The sequence below is a fragment of the Antrostomus carolinensis genome, unplaced genomic scaffold (genome assembly GCF_000700745.2).
Source record: "Antrostomus carolinensis isolate BGI_N321 unplaced genomic scaffold, ASM70074v2 scaffold10930, whole genome shotgun sequence".
Lineage (NCBI taxonomy): Eukaryota > Metazoa > Chordata > Aves > Caprimulgiformes > Caprimulgidae > Antrostomus > Antrostomus carolinensis.
In genome coordinates, this window is record NW_010289110.1 from 4,169 (window position 1) to 22,783 (window position 18,615).

Consider the following 18,615-nt stretch of genomic DNA (forward strand, 5'->3'; position numbering starts at 1 on the left):
CTTTCTTGCTGTGTTTCCTACACTACCTAGTAAAATAGGAGTGCTGCCTTGGAGGAGCAAATGACCCCCATGTGTGGTCAAAGTCTTTTCTACTGGGATTTTTTTTAAGAAAGTGGGAATACACTCCATTATAGTACCACAGAGTTCCAGCAGGTGTTTCTTGAAGTTGTCTTGGAGTCGTTGTTTTTGGGTTTTTTTTTTCAGGTAAAGGGTCACTCCTACTGTACAAGACACTGCAGCTCTCAGTAGCCTACAAGAAAGGTGAACTTAAACTTGATAAGGAAAGGCGGGGAAAAGGATGAGTCTGGGCTATCTTGGGTCTTTCTTCAAAGAAAATAATGATGCTAGTTAAAATTAAAAAAAAGTTCTGGTTTGCTGTCCTTTTGACAGGACACTCGTTGACAGTAGGGCTTCTGAGGGCTTTTGTTAATCTTCCATGGTTCAGGAACCTACAATGATGATTCCTTAGGTGCTCCTGCTTATTGGGCTTCTGAGGGCTTTTGTTAATCTTAGTCCTTCCATGGTTCAGGAATCTACAATGATGATTCCTTAGGTGCTCCTGCTTATGTTATTTTCCATAGCTCTTCCAGACCAACAGTAATCATGGATACCCCCTTTTAGACTTCATACTGTGTGACTGTAGCTCTTTCCTTTTGCCTCCATCCCTGTACTAATGTTACCTTCTTCCTTTCCTTTGTCCTTATTATTTTTCTAGCAGCTGTTCCTTCTCTAGCTTGTTCTCTTCCCATCCTCCCCTATTGAGGTAGGGGGAAAACTGAACCTTAACTCCTGTTTTAAGGTTGATAATTCATATTTTTCTTGAAGCAAGATACATAATCTTTACAAATAGTAGTTTTGAACCAAAGAAAACATTCTTGGTTTATACATGACTCAAACTCTTCTTAAATAGCCCCAAACATAGTACTGTGATGATGAAGTTGGACATCTATATGTTCTGTAACTAGTTCCAGAATCTGATGCCATTTTGCTGTACACTTGTTAATATGTCCTGTGACACCTCATTGTTGAACAGACGTGCACACTGTGCAGCTTAAACATAGAGGGGTTTTAATTTCTGATGTGATATGGACTGTCTCTCCCTTTCAGAAACCAGATGTCTTGACCACCGGTGCTGGGAACCCCATAGGGGATAAGCTTAATATCCTGACAGTAGGACCACGTGGACCTCTTCTCGTTCAAGATGTTATTTTCACGGATGAGATGGCTCATTTTGACAGAGAGAGGATTCCTGAAAGAGTTGTACATGCAAAAGGAGCAGGTATGTTTAAACACACATATTTTTTTCTCTGTGTAGAATTAGGCTTTAAAAAGCTTTTGAGTTAACAAATTGATTGTGACAGATAAATTACATCATTTAATCTATAATTTAGTATTATAGATTATAATAATTATATATCAACAAAAGTGGTAAGACCTGGCTTCAAAACAAACAAACAAGCAAAAAAAACAACCCTGAGAGAAAATAGTTATAGCCCTTAGACTTTTGCTGTGTTTGCTGTAATCTCTGCTTCCTCTATCTGTTCATCCATAGTAGTCCATATCCCTGGAAGGGAAGACTTCCCCGTCTCTATTTTAATGTCTATTTGCCTGTTATTTGATAGAGATTCTTGTCTTTGTCATCCTATGTATCTGTCTGCCAAAGCAAGATGATGGTCTAATATTTAAATTAAAAACACCCCCCCTCCATTTAAAAATAGAACTGGCAGCTCTGACTTTTTATTTTGTATTGCCCTGGAAGAAGAAAATATGAGACTTAATTTTATTATGATGTGAATGATGAGAAAAATTCCTCTGTAGGGGTGGGAAGAAGTTTATTGCTTCATCCAACTTACAAGTGGACCAAAAATTCTGCAACATGTATCAGTATTTAAGAAATACTTGTCTCGCTCTGAGATAAATATGCAAATCTTGGCATAAGAGCATCCAAAAAGCTACTGTTTGTTACTTTGCACGGTAGAAAGGAGCTCTGTATTGCTTTTGGAAACTGTGAATAATCAGTTTAGGGGAGAGTGAGCACCGTGCCAATAGTAGTTTGTGTTAAATAAGTTTCATTTTGTGAGAATGAATTGAGTGATTTAGTGCACGGACATGAACTCTATTTAAACTGGTGTATTTCCCTGTTTCCTTTTGACTTAAAGTTGTGTGTTGGACTATAATGGAACAACAGTTATGCTGTGAGTGGAAGTTCCCTAGATCTGCTATTTTGAAATTACTTTTTTTTCCAGGAGCCTTTGGCTATTTTGAAGTCACTCATGATATTACCCAGTATTGTAAGGCCAAAGTGTTTGAACACATTGGAAAAAGAACTCCAATCGCTATACGATTCTCCACGGTTGGTAAGGCTCTGAAACTGATGTGTGTCTTCTCACCTGTGTACCATGGTTATGCTGATAGCAGTGTCTGCATTGTGGAGCACTCAATCTACTTAAGGTCGTTTGAAATGCTTTCTGCCAACCAATTCCTCTTCTGTGAATTTCATTTAAATTCTAAGACCTTAAGCATCTTCTGCATCTTTCTGCCAGAGCTTTCTGTAGATACTTTTCTTTCCAGAATGTGAGAGAAAGAATAGTCTCAGCTATTTTTGTTTTTCTTTTTTCCTGACTGAAAGCTTGCTTTGTTTCTGGATGGATTGTAATCAACACTAGCTGCTGCAGTTTAATGCTTGAAAGTTAAATACCTACAATCTCTTATACTGTAGGAGTGTTTTGGGGATTAATGCTGTAAAGTAAGTACAAGGCAAAGAAGAATAAACAACATTCCAGTAATAAACTCCTATTTCTTGAAGGGCAGAATGCATAAAATAGCAAAATATTAAGTTATATTAGTTAAAACCCGTGTTATGATCAATATCTTGTCTGCTAGAAAAATGGTCTTTAAAAACTTATGTGTTACTACTGTCTGTATTTAACAGAAAAGAAATGCTACTGGGGTTTTAGTTCTGCAAGTAGTATTGGAGAGAAAGTAGGTCCAGCAAGGCTCAGAGAGCTGCTGGTTTTGGCCTCCTGGCTTTTCCCTTTGTCACCAAAACTTGAGGAGTTGTGGAATTCATGGAATGTTCTGTGGGGGAAAGACACAAAGCTGAGTTTGATCTGTGGACTGAAGTGGGTTGTCGTGTCATTGCCTTTCCTTTCCCTGCTCTGTTTGAACATGTTTTTTTCCTACCTGTTCTATAGTATGTAATTTTTTTGAGATAATTAGTGTCCTTGTTATTTCATCACGACATTTAGCTTTAGCTGGTGCTGAATGCTTCTGAAACACTTTTGCTGGGGTACTGTGGGAGACACTTTTGCTCTGATAGAAAGTTACCCATGGAAAGGACTGTTTTGCATAAAGCAGGAGTGGAATTAAAAGGGTTGCAACTCTTCTATAAGTTCCCTTTTTATCAAGCATGCTATTTAGGTTGCTACCTTCCAAATAAAGCTTTCACACTAGAATTTGGTGCACAGAAACTAATGTGTTTTTAGCTGATTCAGTCTTATAATCTGATGTTGTCTCTGTTACTAATAATGCAGATTCCACTTTTAATTGGTTTAAGTGGATAAACATGGTTTTTCTTTCTTTTAACTGTGGCCTGAATGCTTGGGTGAGTGTCTGTTCACATTTTGGAAACTTGCAGTGCCTGAAGTGTTGTTGAAGATATGCTAAAAATTCCTTGGCATAGAAAAGACTTAAATTAATAAACCCTACATTTTTAGGATTTTATGGCATATTCACAAGTTCTATATTTTTATGCTTGCAATTTGTATGTGTTTCCTATCATAACACTTCTCTATGTTCATGTGTTTCTTCAAGCTGGAGAGTCTGGGTCAGCTGATACAGTTCGTGACCCTCGAGGCTTTGCAATGAAATTCTACACAGAAGAGGGTAACTGGGATCTTGTGGGAAATAATACTCCCATCTTCTTTATTCGGGATGCAATGTTGGTGAGTAAACACAAAAGGTGAGGATACTTTGTGAAAGAGTCAGAAAGTTTGTTCACATCTTGTCCTTCCTTTACTGAGGAGCAAAAGCTGTTGTTTTGACACACTTAAACTTTGTTGTTTGTTAGATGGCACAGACATTTTTTTACTTGAAAAGGTGTTATTTAAAAAAAAATAAAAAATTAAGAACTAATGCTTGATTACTTATGTGGCTTCATACCACAAATAGCTCACACATTTAGTTGTGTTTAGTAGTGCCTGTGCCACAGCAGAATAGCCAGCAAGTAAATACATTATTGTGTTTTTAACTTTAGATCTGATCAGTGCCACTGATGTTCAAATTGGCTCTTTTACTCTGTAGATTTTTTTTTTTTAATGTATTCTGAGACTCTTTGGAGGAGGGAAAGACTTTTTACTTTAAAAGTTTATTTCAAGTTCTTTTTGTTAAATCTGATTTTATTTTTTTTTTGGTCTTTTAGTATAAGTTTAACAGCACTTTGTAAGCAGAGGGGCTTTCCTTGAGAGGAGTTCTGCACAGATACTTCGTAGTATCTCTGTATTCATTTACAAGTTAAATATTCAGTAAAGTTCAGATTTTGAATTTCACTCTCACTTTATTAGTCACAAAATGGAAACATTCTTTAGCTTTGAACAGCCTGTTGGTCCTAGTTGTAAATGTTTTACTTTACCATAATTTTACTGGTCTGTGAATAAATTTGGTTGCAGGAGGGGTATGACAACATAAGTTATTTTTCAGTGGTAATAAGACTCTGTCTCATCTTTCAGTGTGCTGTTCCTTTCACAGTTAAGTGTATTGAAAAAACTGTTTGTCTTGTTTGGTACCAGGACTTGCTTAGTATATCCCATATAATTTGGAGGAGTTACAGAACTTTTCCTCCCCCCCCCTTCTCTCTCCTTTCTCCACTTCTGGACAAATTAGTTTCCATCCTTCATCCATAGCCAAAAGAGGAACCCTCAGACTCATTTGAGGGATCCAGACATGATGTGGGACTTCTGGAGTCTTCGCCCTGAGTCTTTGCATCAAGTAAGGTTCTCCTTTGACTTTATTTTGTACAATTAAGAAAATCATGTTATGACAACTTAAGTTTTTAACTATGTATTTTCCATGTTCTGTCTAGAAGTCTACATAATCTTCTAGGAACAGTAAAGGTGAAAGACCTACAATAACTTTTAAGGCTATTAATATATGTATCTATCCTTTTTTCTTTTAGTGACTCTCTGAAGAATCCCACCCATTTCTGTTTTCATAATCATATTTTATATAGCAATCAAAGGGAAGTTGCCAAGTTTTCTAACACTAAAGCAGTGGAGGTACTAATGAGCAACAAACTATTAATGTTAGAGAACAGTAAAGTACAGGGAAAGTAATGCTATCACATAGTTTATTTAAAACTGTATGTTGTGTAGCACGTAAGGTCAACTCCAGAAATTACTAGAATCCACAGTGCATTCTAATTATTCTGATATATATTTGTGTCTAAGAATGTTATGCAAAAAAAAGCTAACACAATTAAAAATGCAGCTGTTTTGGTTTTTTGATTGTTTAAAAAAAGCCCAACAAAACCAAAAATAAAACCCAAGAAAATGGGTTCATCCAGAAGCCTTCCAGTAATTACTGATTGGAAAAAGAAGTACCACAGGCATTGTTTGTGATCATAAACCTAAAGAAAAGCAGCATTTTTAATATGTTTGCATGGTGATATTACGTTTACTGCTTGGAGACTTTGAAGTTGTTAAGGACTTCAATTTCCAGATTTTGTCTTTAACCTGGAAAAAATTCTTATGTATGTTTGTAACTTAAATTATCCATGCCTACCTGCCCTGTGCTTACAGGGGACATCATAACATTATCACGAGGTTAATGTCTTGTACTTCACCATATATTTCCTGTGGGCATAAAACTTCACATAGGTTTAATTAATAGTTGTTCTTTGTGCAAAACCAAAGCATTCTTATTTCATTAAAGCTCTTAAAACTTTAACTAGAAATTCCTCAAGGAATTCATAACACTAAGATAGCTTCCAGTGATGCAGATTAATGAAATAAATGGACTTTACCTCAAATGGTCACTTTTATCCTTGAGCTGGTGAGTCTGTTAATATTGTTTGATCCTTCTCTTTAGGTGTCTTTCTTGTTCAGTGATCGTGGTATTCCTGATGGTTATCGTCATATGAATGGATATGGATCACATACTTTTAAACTGGTTAATGCTAGTGGAAGAGCAGTTTATTGCAAATTCCATGTGAAGGTATTGATTTTTTTTTTTTTTCTAGTTATCTATTGGAAATATACATCATATTGGATAAAAAAACAGTTTGAATAGATTGTCTAAAAAGTTCTGTGACTTTTCAAGTTTAATTCAGGAAAGTGCATAGACTAAGTCAAAGCAGTGTGGGGGGTATTTTTATATCAGTTACATGCCTTAAAGAAATATGACAGGCATCATTGTTCTTGCTGTGACACAGTAGGTATTTACTAGGCTATAAAGAACTATTCTTTGGGGAACTGTCTCTTGGTATTGGAGAACTCAGTCTGCTTGTGTGGTGAGCTCTGAGCACCTAGCCTAAGAGGGATTGTATAGCACCTTTTAGCCTTCAAGTCGTCAAAAGCTTATGAAAGTGAGATTTTACTTAGTCCTAAAGATATTATGGAAATGGGAGTGGGGAGTGGGAAATTGAGTTTCATGTAGAATCCAGAATTTTCAGCCCTGAGGGCTGCAACTGTTTTACCACTTCATGTTGACATGTGATCTACAGGAAAAGGTGGGATGATGCGGTAGTAAAAGAGCACTTGATCCTGTAAGGGGAGAGGGGAAACCTCTTTAAACTTGATCCCTACAGCACATCAAGTAATGTCTTGTGTTCTGCAGTATGGTATTACCTATTTATTTCACTTCTATTAGAGAACTAATTTTTATCCAGAAGGCAGCTGTTGAATGTACTGTTATTCTGAGCTCAAATTATTGGAGATTGGAGCATGAACAGCTGCATTCTTGGGTTATAAGTCTTGTTAAAGTACATTCTTATTAATGATTTCTGTAATACCTTCTGCATGTTGTAACTGGTGCTACTGCTTTTATTGCTTTTAGACTGACCAGGGCATCAAAAATCTTTCTGTTGAAGAAGCAGGAAGATTGGCTTCTACTGATCCTGATTATGGAATACGGGATCTTTACAATGCCATTGCTAAGGGGGACTATCCATCGTGGTCTTTCTACATTCAAGTTATGACGTTTGAAGAAGCAGAGAAGTTTCCATTTAATCCTTTTGATTTAACTAAGGTATCTTTGATACTGCTGTGAATATTCAGTTTCAGCTAGTTTAGGAGAGGTCATGAGATCAAAATGTAGCTGTCCTGGTTTTTGCCAGAACTGAGCTTATCTATAAAAGAAGTGTAACAGTTTCCATGGAGTAGTGCTGTTTTCTGTCTAGTCCCTATCAATAAAGTTAGTCTGTCCTTTTTATTCTTCCCATTTATTTTTCAAGTGTACTCTTTATTGTATGGTCATGGTGAGTCAGAAATTCTGGAGATGAAATTATATTGATGTTATATCTGATGTTACTCTTCCTCAGTGAAATATGAATAGGGCTTGATTCCAGGCCTGTAGATTACAACTGCACTGCGTTTCCAAAATGTGATCTCGGATCACATAGTCACACCCTGAACTCGTGACTTTTAAGTGTTGGTAATGTAGCTTCTGATTGTTGGTCTGATTTTGTCAGACTTCCAGTTGCTGTTTCCTGGGCTTGTTGAAAGATACTAACATAAAGTTGTATTACTTTTTTTTTTTTTCTCTTATATTGCTCTCCCAAAATGGCTAAAGACTTTGGAACTTGAAAGTACAGGCTAAGATGACAAAGAATAGGCTAGTTAAGATGGTTGCATCTTGAAGTAGCATGAAAACAATCACGTTACCAGTTCCACCTATGATATTACATTCCTGGGCAGCTTTTCAAGCACCTGTGGGTATTTCATTTTAGTCAAGTGCTGAGATTATGCCAGGATGATGAAATATGTTGCATTAGTACTCTATTAATTGCAAAAGACTTCTTAAAATAAGACCTTTCTCAAAATGTTTGTTAGCAAAAATTAAACTTCTTCAGTGATGTATTTTCTCAATTAAGACTTAAATGAGGGAAGTGCTGCCTAGTAATTCTTTAAGCACTTAATGATATTAAATCACAATAATGTTGATTTTAATGTATGTGTGTTATATCTTCTAGATTTGGCCACATGGTGACTACCCTCTCATCCCAGTGGGAAAGCTTGTCTTGAACAGGAATCCTGTCAATTACTTTGCAGAGGTGGAACAGATGGCGTATGATCCTAGCAACATGCCACCCGGTATCGAACCCAGCCCTGATAAAATGCTGCAGGTAAACAACAATGCACATAAGATTTTACCTGAAGAGCATTACGTGTGCTTTGCTGTTTCTGAAAGAACTCCTGTCCCTGTCTGTGTAACAGCACTAAACCTGACACATGGAAAGAAACTGATTTTTTTTTTTGTGATTGTTTTTTAATGATCACCATTTAGTGTATTCACCCAAAATTTACATATAAAGAGAGTGGGAAAGAACTAACGGAAGATAAAATCTAGAATTTAGGATACCTACAACAACTGTCAGAGTTGATGGGGAAATCTGTCAGCCTGGCAAGAAGTCTGGGATAAAACCATAACAGCGATGGATATTTATTCATGCTTTTGCAGTATATCTTAGAGTTAGAAACTCTTATGAGTTTGAAAGGTGGACTTCAAATGCTCTGAAATACAGATACGACTAATCCCTGGTACAAACCACCAGGTTATTCTTTAGAAGTAGTATCAGATTTCTTACGGGTCAAAACACCTGATAAGACTGGCTGCAGTAGACTCTGCTGTCTGCAGAGCCACGGGTGGTTGCACGTTGTGCTTTTTCAGATTAAAACCAGGTTTTTGTTTGAAATTATATCCATGGAAACACGAAGGTATTTTGATAGTTTTAACTGGATAAACTCTTGAACCATCATGCAGTTCTTTTGTTTTGCCTCTCTTCACTCCTACAAACTTCATGGTTGGAATCAGTCTGTTGTCTTAGCATCCAGATGTCACTGGAACTGCTTCAGATGCAGTTCAGTAAATGAGTAAGGGATTACCATCTTTCAGATGCAATCAATTTTTAAATCTATGATTGAAAATAAATAGGAAAATATTATTCCTTAGCAGCATTTAGCTGTGTTAGCATCACTCTCATCTCTACATGTGTAACCATTTTCCTGCTTTAGAATAGGTTTAGCGTTCTGAAATTGGTAGGAAATACCCAGGTTGCATAAATCCAACCTCAACCTGCCATTCTTCACTGGTATTCCAGCAAAGTTAGTTTGTGGTTGTCACTTTGGACATAATTTGGAATATGTCAGGAATATATATGCAAAGAAAACAGTCTCTTCTCTTTCACTATTTATCTCTTTCAGCAAGTAGTTGTTTATGTCTTGTGATAAATGTTTTAGGGTCGTCTTTTTTCGTATCCTGACACTCATAGACACCGTCTGGGACCTAACTATCTACAAATTCCCGTGAACTGCCCCTTCAGAACTCGTGTGGCCAATTACCAGAGGGATGGACCAATGTGTGTTTCTGATAACCAAGGTAGTAATGAAAATATCTTTAAATATAATTATACTTCTGCGGGTACTGCAGAATTCTGTTCACAGAGGATTTAAGAACTTGCTAAACAGATAAGTAAGTTTGTTTTTTATTGCTGACTTACTATACTGTAAGAAATGCTACTTTTTCCCCTCAACCATTCAGGATCTCTTGTGACTTTTTTTGCCTCAATCCAGACATGTACTTCTAGGCAAAAATCTATTCTAAAATGAGAGTTGGTCCAGATGTCTTTGAGAAATCTATATTTGCATTTTTTTTATATTTAAAGAGTGACTTTTCTATGCTCAGTCCACTTTGTTAAACTGCTTTGCTTTCTGATTTCCAAGAGGTTGCAAAAGGCAAGACTATAGATGTCAAGATTAGAGCTTTAACTTCGCCCCTATTCACCATGATATGTTCTGTCAGCATTTGCCCAATAGTCACTGTTTTACAGAGTAAACACAGATACTCTTAAGCTGTGCCTTGTGCCAAAACCACTGTATTCCTTTGGGCTATGAATTCTCATACTTGTTGAGGGATGAAAGGGAAATATTTGTAAAATGAGAACTTGAAAACAGCTGCTCCTGTCCCATAATAGGTAATAAGTTTATTTTTATGCAGTTCTGTAAGTTCATTATGTGTTTAAAATGATCCCACTCCATAGTTAAGGTTAGTAGTACTTCAAATATGTAGATGAAAGTGTATTTTTTTCTGCTTTTGTGGACTAAAACTTTGACTTCCATGACTTTGTCTGCTAAAATTGTCTGAGCAATGTTGTGAGAGTGGCCAGACCTCCTCCTTTCTGAAACAAATCAATTTTTTCTCCAAAAAACTATTGAAATCCTGTTTGTAATAAGTACTGTTAAGTACTGACTTGAAGACACAGCTTCTGATGTTCAGCTGTACCTTGACAGAAAAATGCTGACAAGTGTTTTTAATAAAGTGAATCATAACTGTGTGATTGATTTGGGTTCTATGCAAAGAACATTTTTTTGTCTTCTCACTTATTCTGAAAGAGTTGACATATGATTGTTTTGGGGTTTGTTTGGTTTATTTTTTTTTGGGGGGTGTTGTATGTCTCCAGGTGGTGCCCCAAATTATTATCCAAATAGTTTTACTGGTCCAGAAGATCAGCCCATGATAAAGGAGAGCCACCTGTGCATTTCGGGGGATGTGCAGCGCTTCAACAGTGCAAACGAAGATAACGTGACTCAGGTATGATGTTTGAAAAGGCTTTCTATTGCTTATTACATAAGATGAGTTTATAGGCTGAGTCTAGAGGATATTAATAAGAATCACTCAAACATGACTCCTCTCTGAAGCATCTAGGCTAACCTGAAGTTCAGCTCTCAGGAGAGCTTGGAAAATCTCCATACAGCTTAATTTTATTAATAAGTGAAATTTAGCTGACAAGACAGTTGGTGAATTCTCACAGACCTTTGCCATCCATATCCTGAGCACGGATATCTAGAGGCTGTGACTTTGCTGTCTTCTGATTAGTGTCTGCAGATATGCAAATTGAGTATGCATGTAACATTGTGGTCTTCAGTTCTTGAATTGGACCCCAACAGCAATATTTGTTTCCATTAATTCAATAAGCTACAGTTATTTCAAGCTACATATGGAAAGAGTTGTTAGCAGGTTTGCAAAAAAAACAACAAAAAAACCCCTCTGACAAACTGGTTACCTTTTGGTTTAAGTATTTTAACTATTTTAACTGTTGCCTGACTAATAAGTGAAAGCTAATTTTCAGTAATAATGAATCCTGAAAGTCTAGTACATATTATTGGCTGCTACAGGTAGAATGACTTGCTTCTGGAAATTTCAAAATAAAACTTTTGTTTCTAATCTTAAGGTGCGAGAATTCTATACCAAAGTGTTGAAGGAGGATGAACGCCAAAGGCTGTGTAAAAATATTGCTGATCATCTCAAAGATGCTCAACTCTTCATTCAGAAGAGAGCTGTAAGTGGCCCATTTGGTTTTTAGCCTTTGCTCTTCATTCCAGGTTTTCTTGCAGTCTGGTAACTCTGTCAAAATGGCAATATGCTTATCAAAAGGAAGATCAGAAATTCTTCTCTGAGAAGGCAACTTCTAGATTTTTCTTATGTGGGAATTATCAATACAGGACACTTAAATATGTGCATATTTACATAATATAACATAGATAATGTATAACATGTTAAAGTAACTTCTTCCTGATGAGAAGAATGGGATTGATGCTGCACATAACAGTTGATGTTAGACGTTTAGCTTGGTGTTTCAAAAATCAGGTGACTGCCAGTGTAATGTTTTGCTTCAAACAAGGAAAAGGCAGTGAGGGTCAGGGAGGGACTGGATCTTGATCTTTCCCAGTAGAACTTTTGTTTCAATTAGTAAAGAGATAATAGAAATAGTTTGAAGATGTTCATAACTCCTTTCTGGCTGGTCAGAAATAAACTTTCAGAAAAGAGTTTTCATCCTCCTTTTCTTCCTAATGTTGTATACTGCTTGTAGACCACAGAGCAGAAAATCTGTTAAAGGATATATTTGAAGTGGAGGAAAAAAATTCTTACACCTTTTCTGTTCTGTTCTGTCTTCTTATCTAGGTGAAAAACTTCACTGATGTTCATCCTGACTATGGTGCCCGTGTTCAGGCTTTGCTGGACAAACACAACGCTGACAGTGGGAAACAGGTATGTTCATCCTTTCTGTAGTGGAATTTTGACTGGCCGCATCTGGAATATTGTGTCCAGTTCTGGGCCCCACAGTTCAGGAAGGACAGGGAACTGCTGGAGAGAGTCCAGCACAGAGCCACCAAGATGATGAAGGGAGTGGAGCATCTCCCTGCTGAGGAAAGGCTGAGGGAGCTGGGGCTCTTTAGCTTGGAGAAGAGGAGACTGAGGGGAGACCTCATTAATGTCTACAAATAATGTTAAGGGCAAATGTCATGAGGATGGAGCCAGGCTCTTCTCAGTGATGCCCAATGGTAGGACAAGGGGCAATGGGTGTGAGCTGTAACACAGGAGGCTCCTCTTAAACTTGAGAACAAACTACTTTACAGTGAGGGTGACGGAGCCCTGGGACAGGCTGCCCAGGGAGGGTGTGGAGTCTCCTTCTCTGGAGACATTCAAGACCCGCCTGGACACCTTCCTGTGTGATTTTGTTTAGGTTCCTGCTCCGGCAGGGGGGTTGGACTGGATGATCTTTTGAGGTCCCTTCCAATCCCTGACATTCTGTGATTCTGTGAAATTATCTTTGTTTTTTTTTTTTGTAAATCCAACAAAGTGAGAAATTGGTCTTGATTCCTGTTTGGTTTAAATAGGAGAAATCGGCACATGTACACTTACAAAATGAGGAAACATCACTCAAATTACATTTAATTAAATGTTGATTAACCAGTAATGTGTACAATTGCTTTCAGTTGGGTTTTTGTAAGATGATAACTGCATGTGACATGCAATGTGTTCAGGTTGATTCTTGAGACCAAATGATTACCCACTCCTTATAATGGTAATGAAATGTTTCCACAAGCTTTTCCTGGGCTCAGTGCTTGCTGCACAGAGTAACAAAATTGTTGCATCAAATACTCTTTTTTTTTTTCTGAAGTTACCCTAACTACTTCTACTGGAACTTGCTCTGAATATTTCTTTTGTATTATTTTTAGGATATCATTAGGACATACACACAGGCCACGTCTCGTATGTCTGCCAAAGAAAGATCCAACTTGTAAAGCGTGCTGCAGAGATTTACTCCCGTGAATTTTCCGTCCTTACAACTGCACAACGACCTGTTGAAGATGTTAATGAATGTAGCAGACATCTGCACAAATACAGAAGTGCTTTACAGGCTTGATTTGTTAAGCTTTCAGGTGCCTGTATCTGTATTGAAAACCAGGTAGCATAAGCTGACAATCCTAGTGCCTTTCAACACTAGTGCTTTACTGCTCGTTAACAACATACGGTGTTTTTAATGAAGTTAACGATTAAAATTTGTCTTCATTTCTGGAAGCAAACATAAGTCTAATCAAAATACTCTTTCATATTTTTTTTTTTCATTGTAAAACTTTCCTAGCTAAATCACATAGTAGAACTTGTATAATGTTACTGTGATTATCCTTATGGATAAACATGTTGATGTTAAAACATTGATGTTGCTCAGTATTTCTAATAAAATAGTTATCTGTATGTATTTGTAGATACTTCCTTTGAATTTCATTTTTGGCCTTCCAGAAGTAAAATGGTATGCAGTTAATTCAAGTAAAGTGTTGGTTATGTCTCATTCCTTATGATCAAAATGAAGCTAACTAGAAAGTTTAACCTGAAAATATGTAAATTTTATTCACAATATATATTTTAGGATCATCTCTGCTTACTAATGCTAGGTTGGGATATAACTGACCTAAGGGAGGTAGGAAAGGATATTTTCTTATTACAACCACTTACAACTAAACCAATTACATCTTACAGATCTTGCAGGTTGGGGGAAATTGTTCTTTCTAATCTTTAAGAATATAAATAGAAAAATACTAATTTTCCAAGTGCCTGAGAAATTAACCTCTAAATGCAGGAATATTTTATTTTTTTTTTATCTTGGCCAAATTCAAGCTCAAGCACTTTCAAAACTGTTTCCAATGGTTCCTGAAACTCTTGTTATTTTACTGCCATAATCTGATATTGCCATCTGTTGATCAAGACAGAGCTTATTTTCAGAGTTAGACTTTAACTGAAGTGGCATATTTGTATGAATGTGGGTATCCATAGCTAGATATATGTATAAAATCTGATTTTAGGTAAGTTGTAGTGTTGCCTAATACGATTTAGTAAATTGGCTGTTAATCTTTTGATCTTGGAACTGTTTGATTTGAAAAGTGTTGCCTATTATTATTATTATTCCTTAGATCCAAAGGAGTTTCTTTAGTTCAGGAATAATTTTTCTTTTTTGTCTTCAGTCTTGGAGTATAATCTTTAATTAGATTTTACTAATTGGCGCTAAATGAAAGCATTGATACTTGAGAACTTAGAGCAGTAGTTAAATGAAAGTTATGGAATTTCTGGACACTACTTTGATTAAGTCTGAGTAGTGGTTACCTAAGAAAGCATGTTGTTCCAACAGACTAAAAGAGTTTCAGAAATGTGCTTGGATCAGGATCAGGCAATTCACCATGCATCTAAAGTCCTGGCAAGTTATAATTATTACTCCACCTGGTAATTCTTCCTCTTTCCTTGCCAAAGAGAAAGATGAGTGTATATGTAATTAGTTCAGATCCTAGTTGCGCAGCATTACCCATCGTTTGAAATATTTGCTGTCCTTGTTTGTCTGCTAATACTGCCTCGTTGGCATTTGGATTGGAAGAAGCATGAATATGAAGGGTTTTGGAGCCCAGCTACTAGCTCTGAACTCAAGAAAATGTTTTACAAATTTCAAATCAGCAGATTTTTATTTTTCAATATTTGGTACATTCGTGAGTCTGTCTTGAATTGTATTTTGAATAGGTGAACTTCTTGATTTGGCATTCAAGTGTGAATTGGCATTCCAAGAAGTGATGGCAGATAGGTAAAGAAGAGTAGACACTAAGTGCTGTTCAATTGTAGAAAGCTACTTCTCCAAATCATTTATCTACTAACCTCTTGTGAACAATTAAGTGTGATGTAGATGCAATACAATGATATGAACTGATAGGCTTCTCTATTCTATGATTCAATTGGATTTTTACCTGATTTTTACCCTTACCTCAGGGTAACTTAAGGGCTGAAAGAGCTACATGAATGGGAGGGAATATTTCTTGCTGGGACATAGTCTTTACTGAGTTTTGGAAAAGAGTAAGCAACACTTAATCTTTAATTCTGGTTGTGTCTGCTAAATGAATTATATTGTCTTCCTCTTTGTTTCTGAAATAAAACTGAATTTAAAAATCTCTTGGCAACATGCTGTCTATTTTCTCTATGAATGTTTTCAAATAGTTTATTTTAATCTAGGCCATTCATACCATCATCTGTTTTTTGGAGATCATGCAGAAGCTGTTGAAGCTCTGGGTAATTGATATCTGTTTCAGAACTTAGTTATTTGGCCTCTTTAATTTCCTAAGCCTTCAGAACAGGGAATGCTGCTCACAACTGTGGTACAGCAGTGCCTATGGTTGTGTGCACTGTATGAATGGGAAAAAGTTGCTGTCCTGCTCCCCTTTGGGTTTTGTTGATGTCAAGCCTCTGTTTGCTTAAGAACCTTTAATTTTTGATCTAAAAGCTTTGGTGGCAATTTATAGAATTGTTATCTTGTTTTTCATTGCTGTTCACTCAAGTTTTAGTGAAGTTCTTAATAGTTTAACAGAGTATGTAGAGATGAAATGTAGCTCTTGAAGTGTCTTAGAGCTACCATATAGCCTTTCGAGAAGCTGCCAGTACAGAGATTTATTCTACCATCTGTATCACCTGAATGTTCAGTTCTGATTTTCTTAACTGCAGTTACTTTTTTTCTTAAATCCCTCTACTTTTTGTTTCACAGGTAAGGAACTGTGTACCTCATGCCTTGTTGTACATTGTGAGGTAACCTTTACAAAACGGTGGATAAATACATCTACTGACCACGTGTGGAGAGGGTGTTGTGACATGAGCTTGTGCAGGTTTTAGTAGTGTTTAACATGGACAGCTAGTTTCATTTTTACCTGCAAATTAAATGTTAATGGGGTGAGAAGGAACGTGAAGGAATGTCTTACTCAGTTAAAGTTGTGGGCATGAGTTCCTGATGCTAAGAAAGTAATTATTGATCAGCACTTCAAAGTGTAGTAAATGTGCACTGGAGATGAAGTACCTGTTTTACAGGTTGCTACAGTTCAAAGGAATTATCAAGCTTCATGATTAATACTAGTTTTGGGGCCTTAAATAGCTTAATCTAAAGGTTTGCCATGAGGAAATTTTCCTCAAAGATGCACATAGTTTGGGACTTTACTAAAAAAAAAATATATATATATATTTTTAGCTGTGTTAAGGGCTCCTTTTAACATCACAGATGGCAGTTTCAAATAATGTCTGAACACTTAGTCATGAAAAATGTGTTCACTGCCAAGAGGAAAAAAGAAACCACAGATTTCTCCCCCCCACCTTCTAATATAATAAGCTGTTAACTGAAGTTTAAAAAGATTCCCAAAAAAGCCCTATGTTTGCAGAAGTCTGTATAGAGTTGCATCTTTACATTGTCTAGGAAAGCTAATCAAGGCTAAACAATAAGGCAGTGGTGTGAAAATAATAAGTGAAGTAGCTTGATGCTCAGTTCACTAGTGACAATGCCACTTCCACAGCCTGGTTGCTGTGCAGAGCCCGTGTGATTCAGTTGGGTAATAAAAGCCTGAACTTTGTCAAGGTGACGTTCCATCCAAAGTCAAACTTCAACCCCAGTGCAGTTGGAAATCAAATTGTGTTGCAGTCGGAGAGTAAACAGGCCCTCAGAGCTGTGCTGAAATTTATTTTCAGGTCACACGCTAAAGTTTGGTAAATTGGTAGTTGTACTTTTTTAATTAAAAAAAAAAAAAAATATATATATATATTTGCATCCTGCTTACCAGAGTGAAGTAGCTGAATTAAGGAGGTCTAGTACTCTTATATGATTGTGACATTTGCAGCCTAAAAATTGCAGCTTCACCTATTTCATTAAATGATGATATATTGCTCTTTACCTTGAAACAAAACAGACACTGGTTACTTTGCGGGGCTTTTGGTGGTTTTGGTTGTTTTGGAGGTTTTTTTGTTGTTTTGATGTTTGGTTTTTTTTTTTCCAGAAGAACTTGCAGACAATGTCTTCATAGTTTCTTGAAAACCTCAGAAATGTTCACCTTGATCTTAATCCACCTAATTCATATCATTGCAGGATTATAAAAGGTGTTTTGCTTGGTTGCTGTACTTAAAGTTGGATCTGATGATTTTATTTAAATACTGTAAAACTATAATTGGAACAAGTCAGAAGAAAAAACTTAATTTTCTGTTTCATAGCATGTGATAAATCACAAAAATGTTTTATATAGATTTTCTATGTCTGTTAACTTCAGTGTTTATTCTTTGTTCATTCCTGACAGATTTCACCATTTTAAAACTTTGACCAATAGTGGGAACCTTGTTATCTTTTATTGAATTTTTTATTTATTTTTTTTTTTTAGTGCAATAAATCCTTGTGTCACAGTGATTGTTGATTCAAGATTGGCAACAACAGCATTGACACACAAGTGGAAAGACTCTTCTACAAACAAATAGCTGGGCAAGAGTCATCTCTCTCTTACTTTCTACACTTAAGTCTCAGGAATCTTTCCTTGACCTTCATGTACGTTGTAAGAATCATTGAGGAATAAGGATGATGGGAGAGAACTGTTTACAGACTAAGTTGCAGTTACAACACCTCCCCAAACAGAATGAAAATGTAAAATGCCTTGTGGCAGCCTTCCCTTGGGGGGTAGCTTGGTGAGTTTTCAGCTTGAAGTTTGGGTTTCACTCACAGGTGCTGCTGGGGTTGTCATTGACAGTGTGTGATGAAGTGAGGAACTTGAGGTCTTGTGGAAGCTGGTACCTCATTTTCTATACTTGGACTCTGTTGAGATGTAAGACTGTGAAAGGATGAGGGTGTCCAGGAGACAGCATCCTCTGGGAGACCTGAACCAGCTTGCTTTATTCAGTCCACTGCAGTTACTTCACCCTCAAAGATCCCATCCAGCCTTCTTTTTGGTTCCTCCTCACTTTTAGAAAACAACTCAATTAAACATGTTATTTCTTCACATGAACATTGTCTTGCTATAACAGATCAAAGGCAAATAGGCAGTTTAAGTTGCCTGCTTGATCAAACATCATCTTTTGTTGACTGCTGTGGCGAATGTCCGCCCAAAAGGCGCACGGCTGACCCCTGCCTGAGCAGAGGTCTGCACGACCTGTTCCCAACCGCCTCTGCTCCAGTAGCAGGTACTAGACCCTGGCAAGCAAGCTGGCCAAACCAGTGCTGCTTGGTTACACAATACTTCCTCTGCCTAAAGGTGTAATCTTTAACAGAAGGCTAACGTTTTTGCCTCACTG

General features: G+C 36.8%; 1 protein-coding gene across 1 annotated transcript; it reads left to right on the plus strand.

Moving 5' to 3' along the window:
• Positions 1 to 1,033: 1,033 nt before the first annotated feature.
• Positions 1,034 to 13,854, plus strand: CAT (catalase; the record flags this gene model as incomplete). The annotated part of the gene is made up of 12 exons (XM_010168993.2): positions 1,034 to 1,279; positions 2,247 to 2,357; positions 3,814 to 3,944; positions 4,882 to 4,986; positions 6,085 to 6,210; positions 7,051 to 7,242; positions 8,186 to 8,338; positions 9,453 to 9,591; positions 10,673 to 10,803; positions 11,444 to 11,551; positions 12,175 to 12,261; positions 13,233 to 13,854. Coding segments are annotated over 12 exons (1,595 nt in total), but the record flags the coding sequence as incomplete, so codon positions are not given.
• Between the last annotated feature and the right edge of the window lie 4,761 nt (positions 13,855 to 18,615).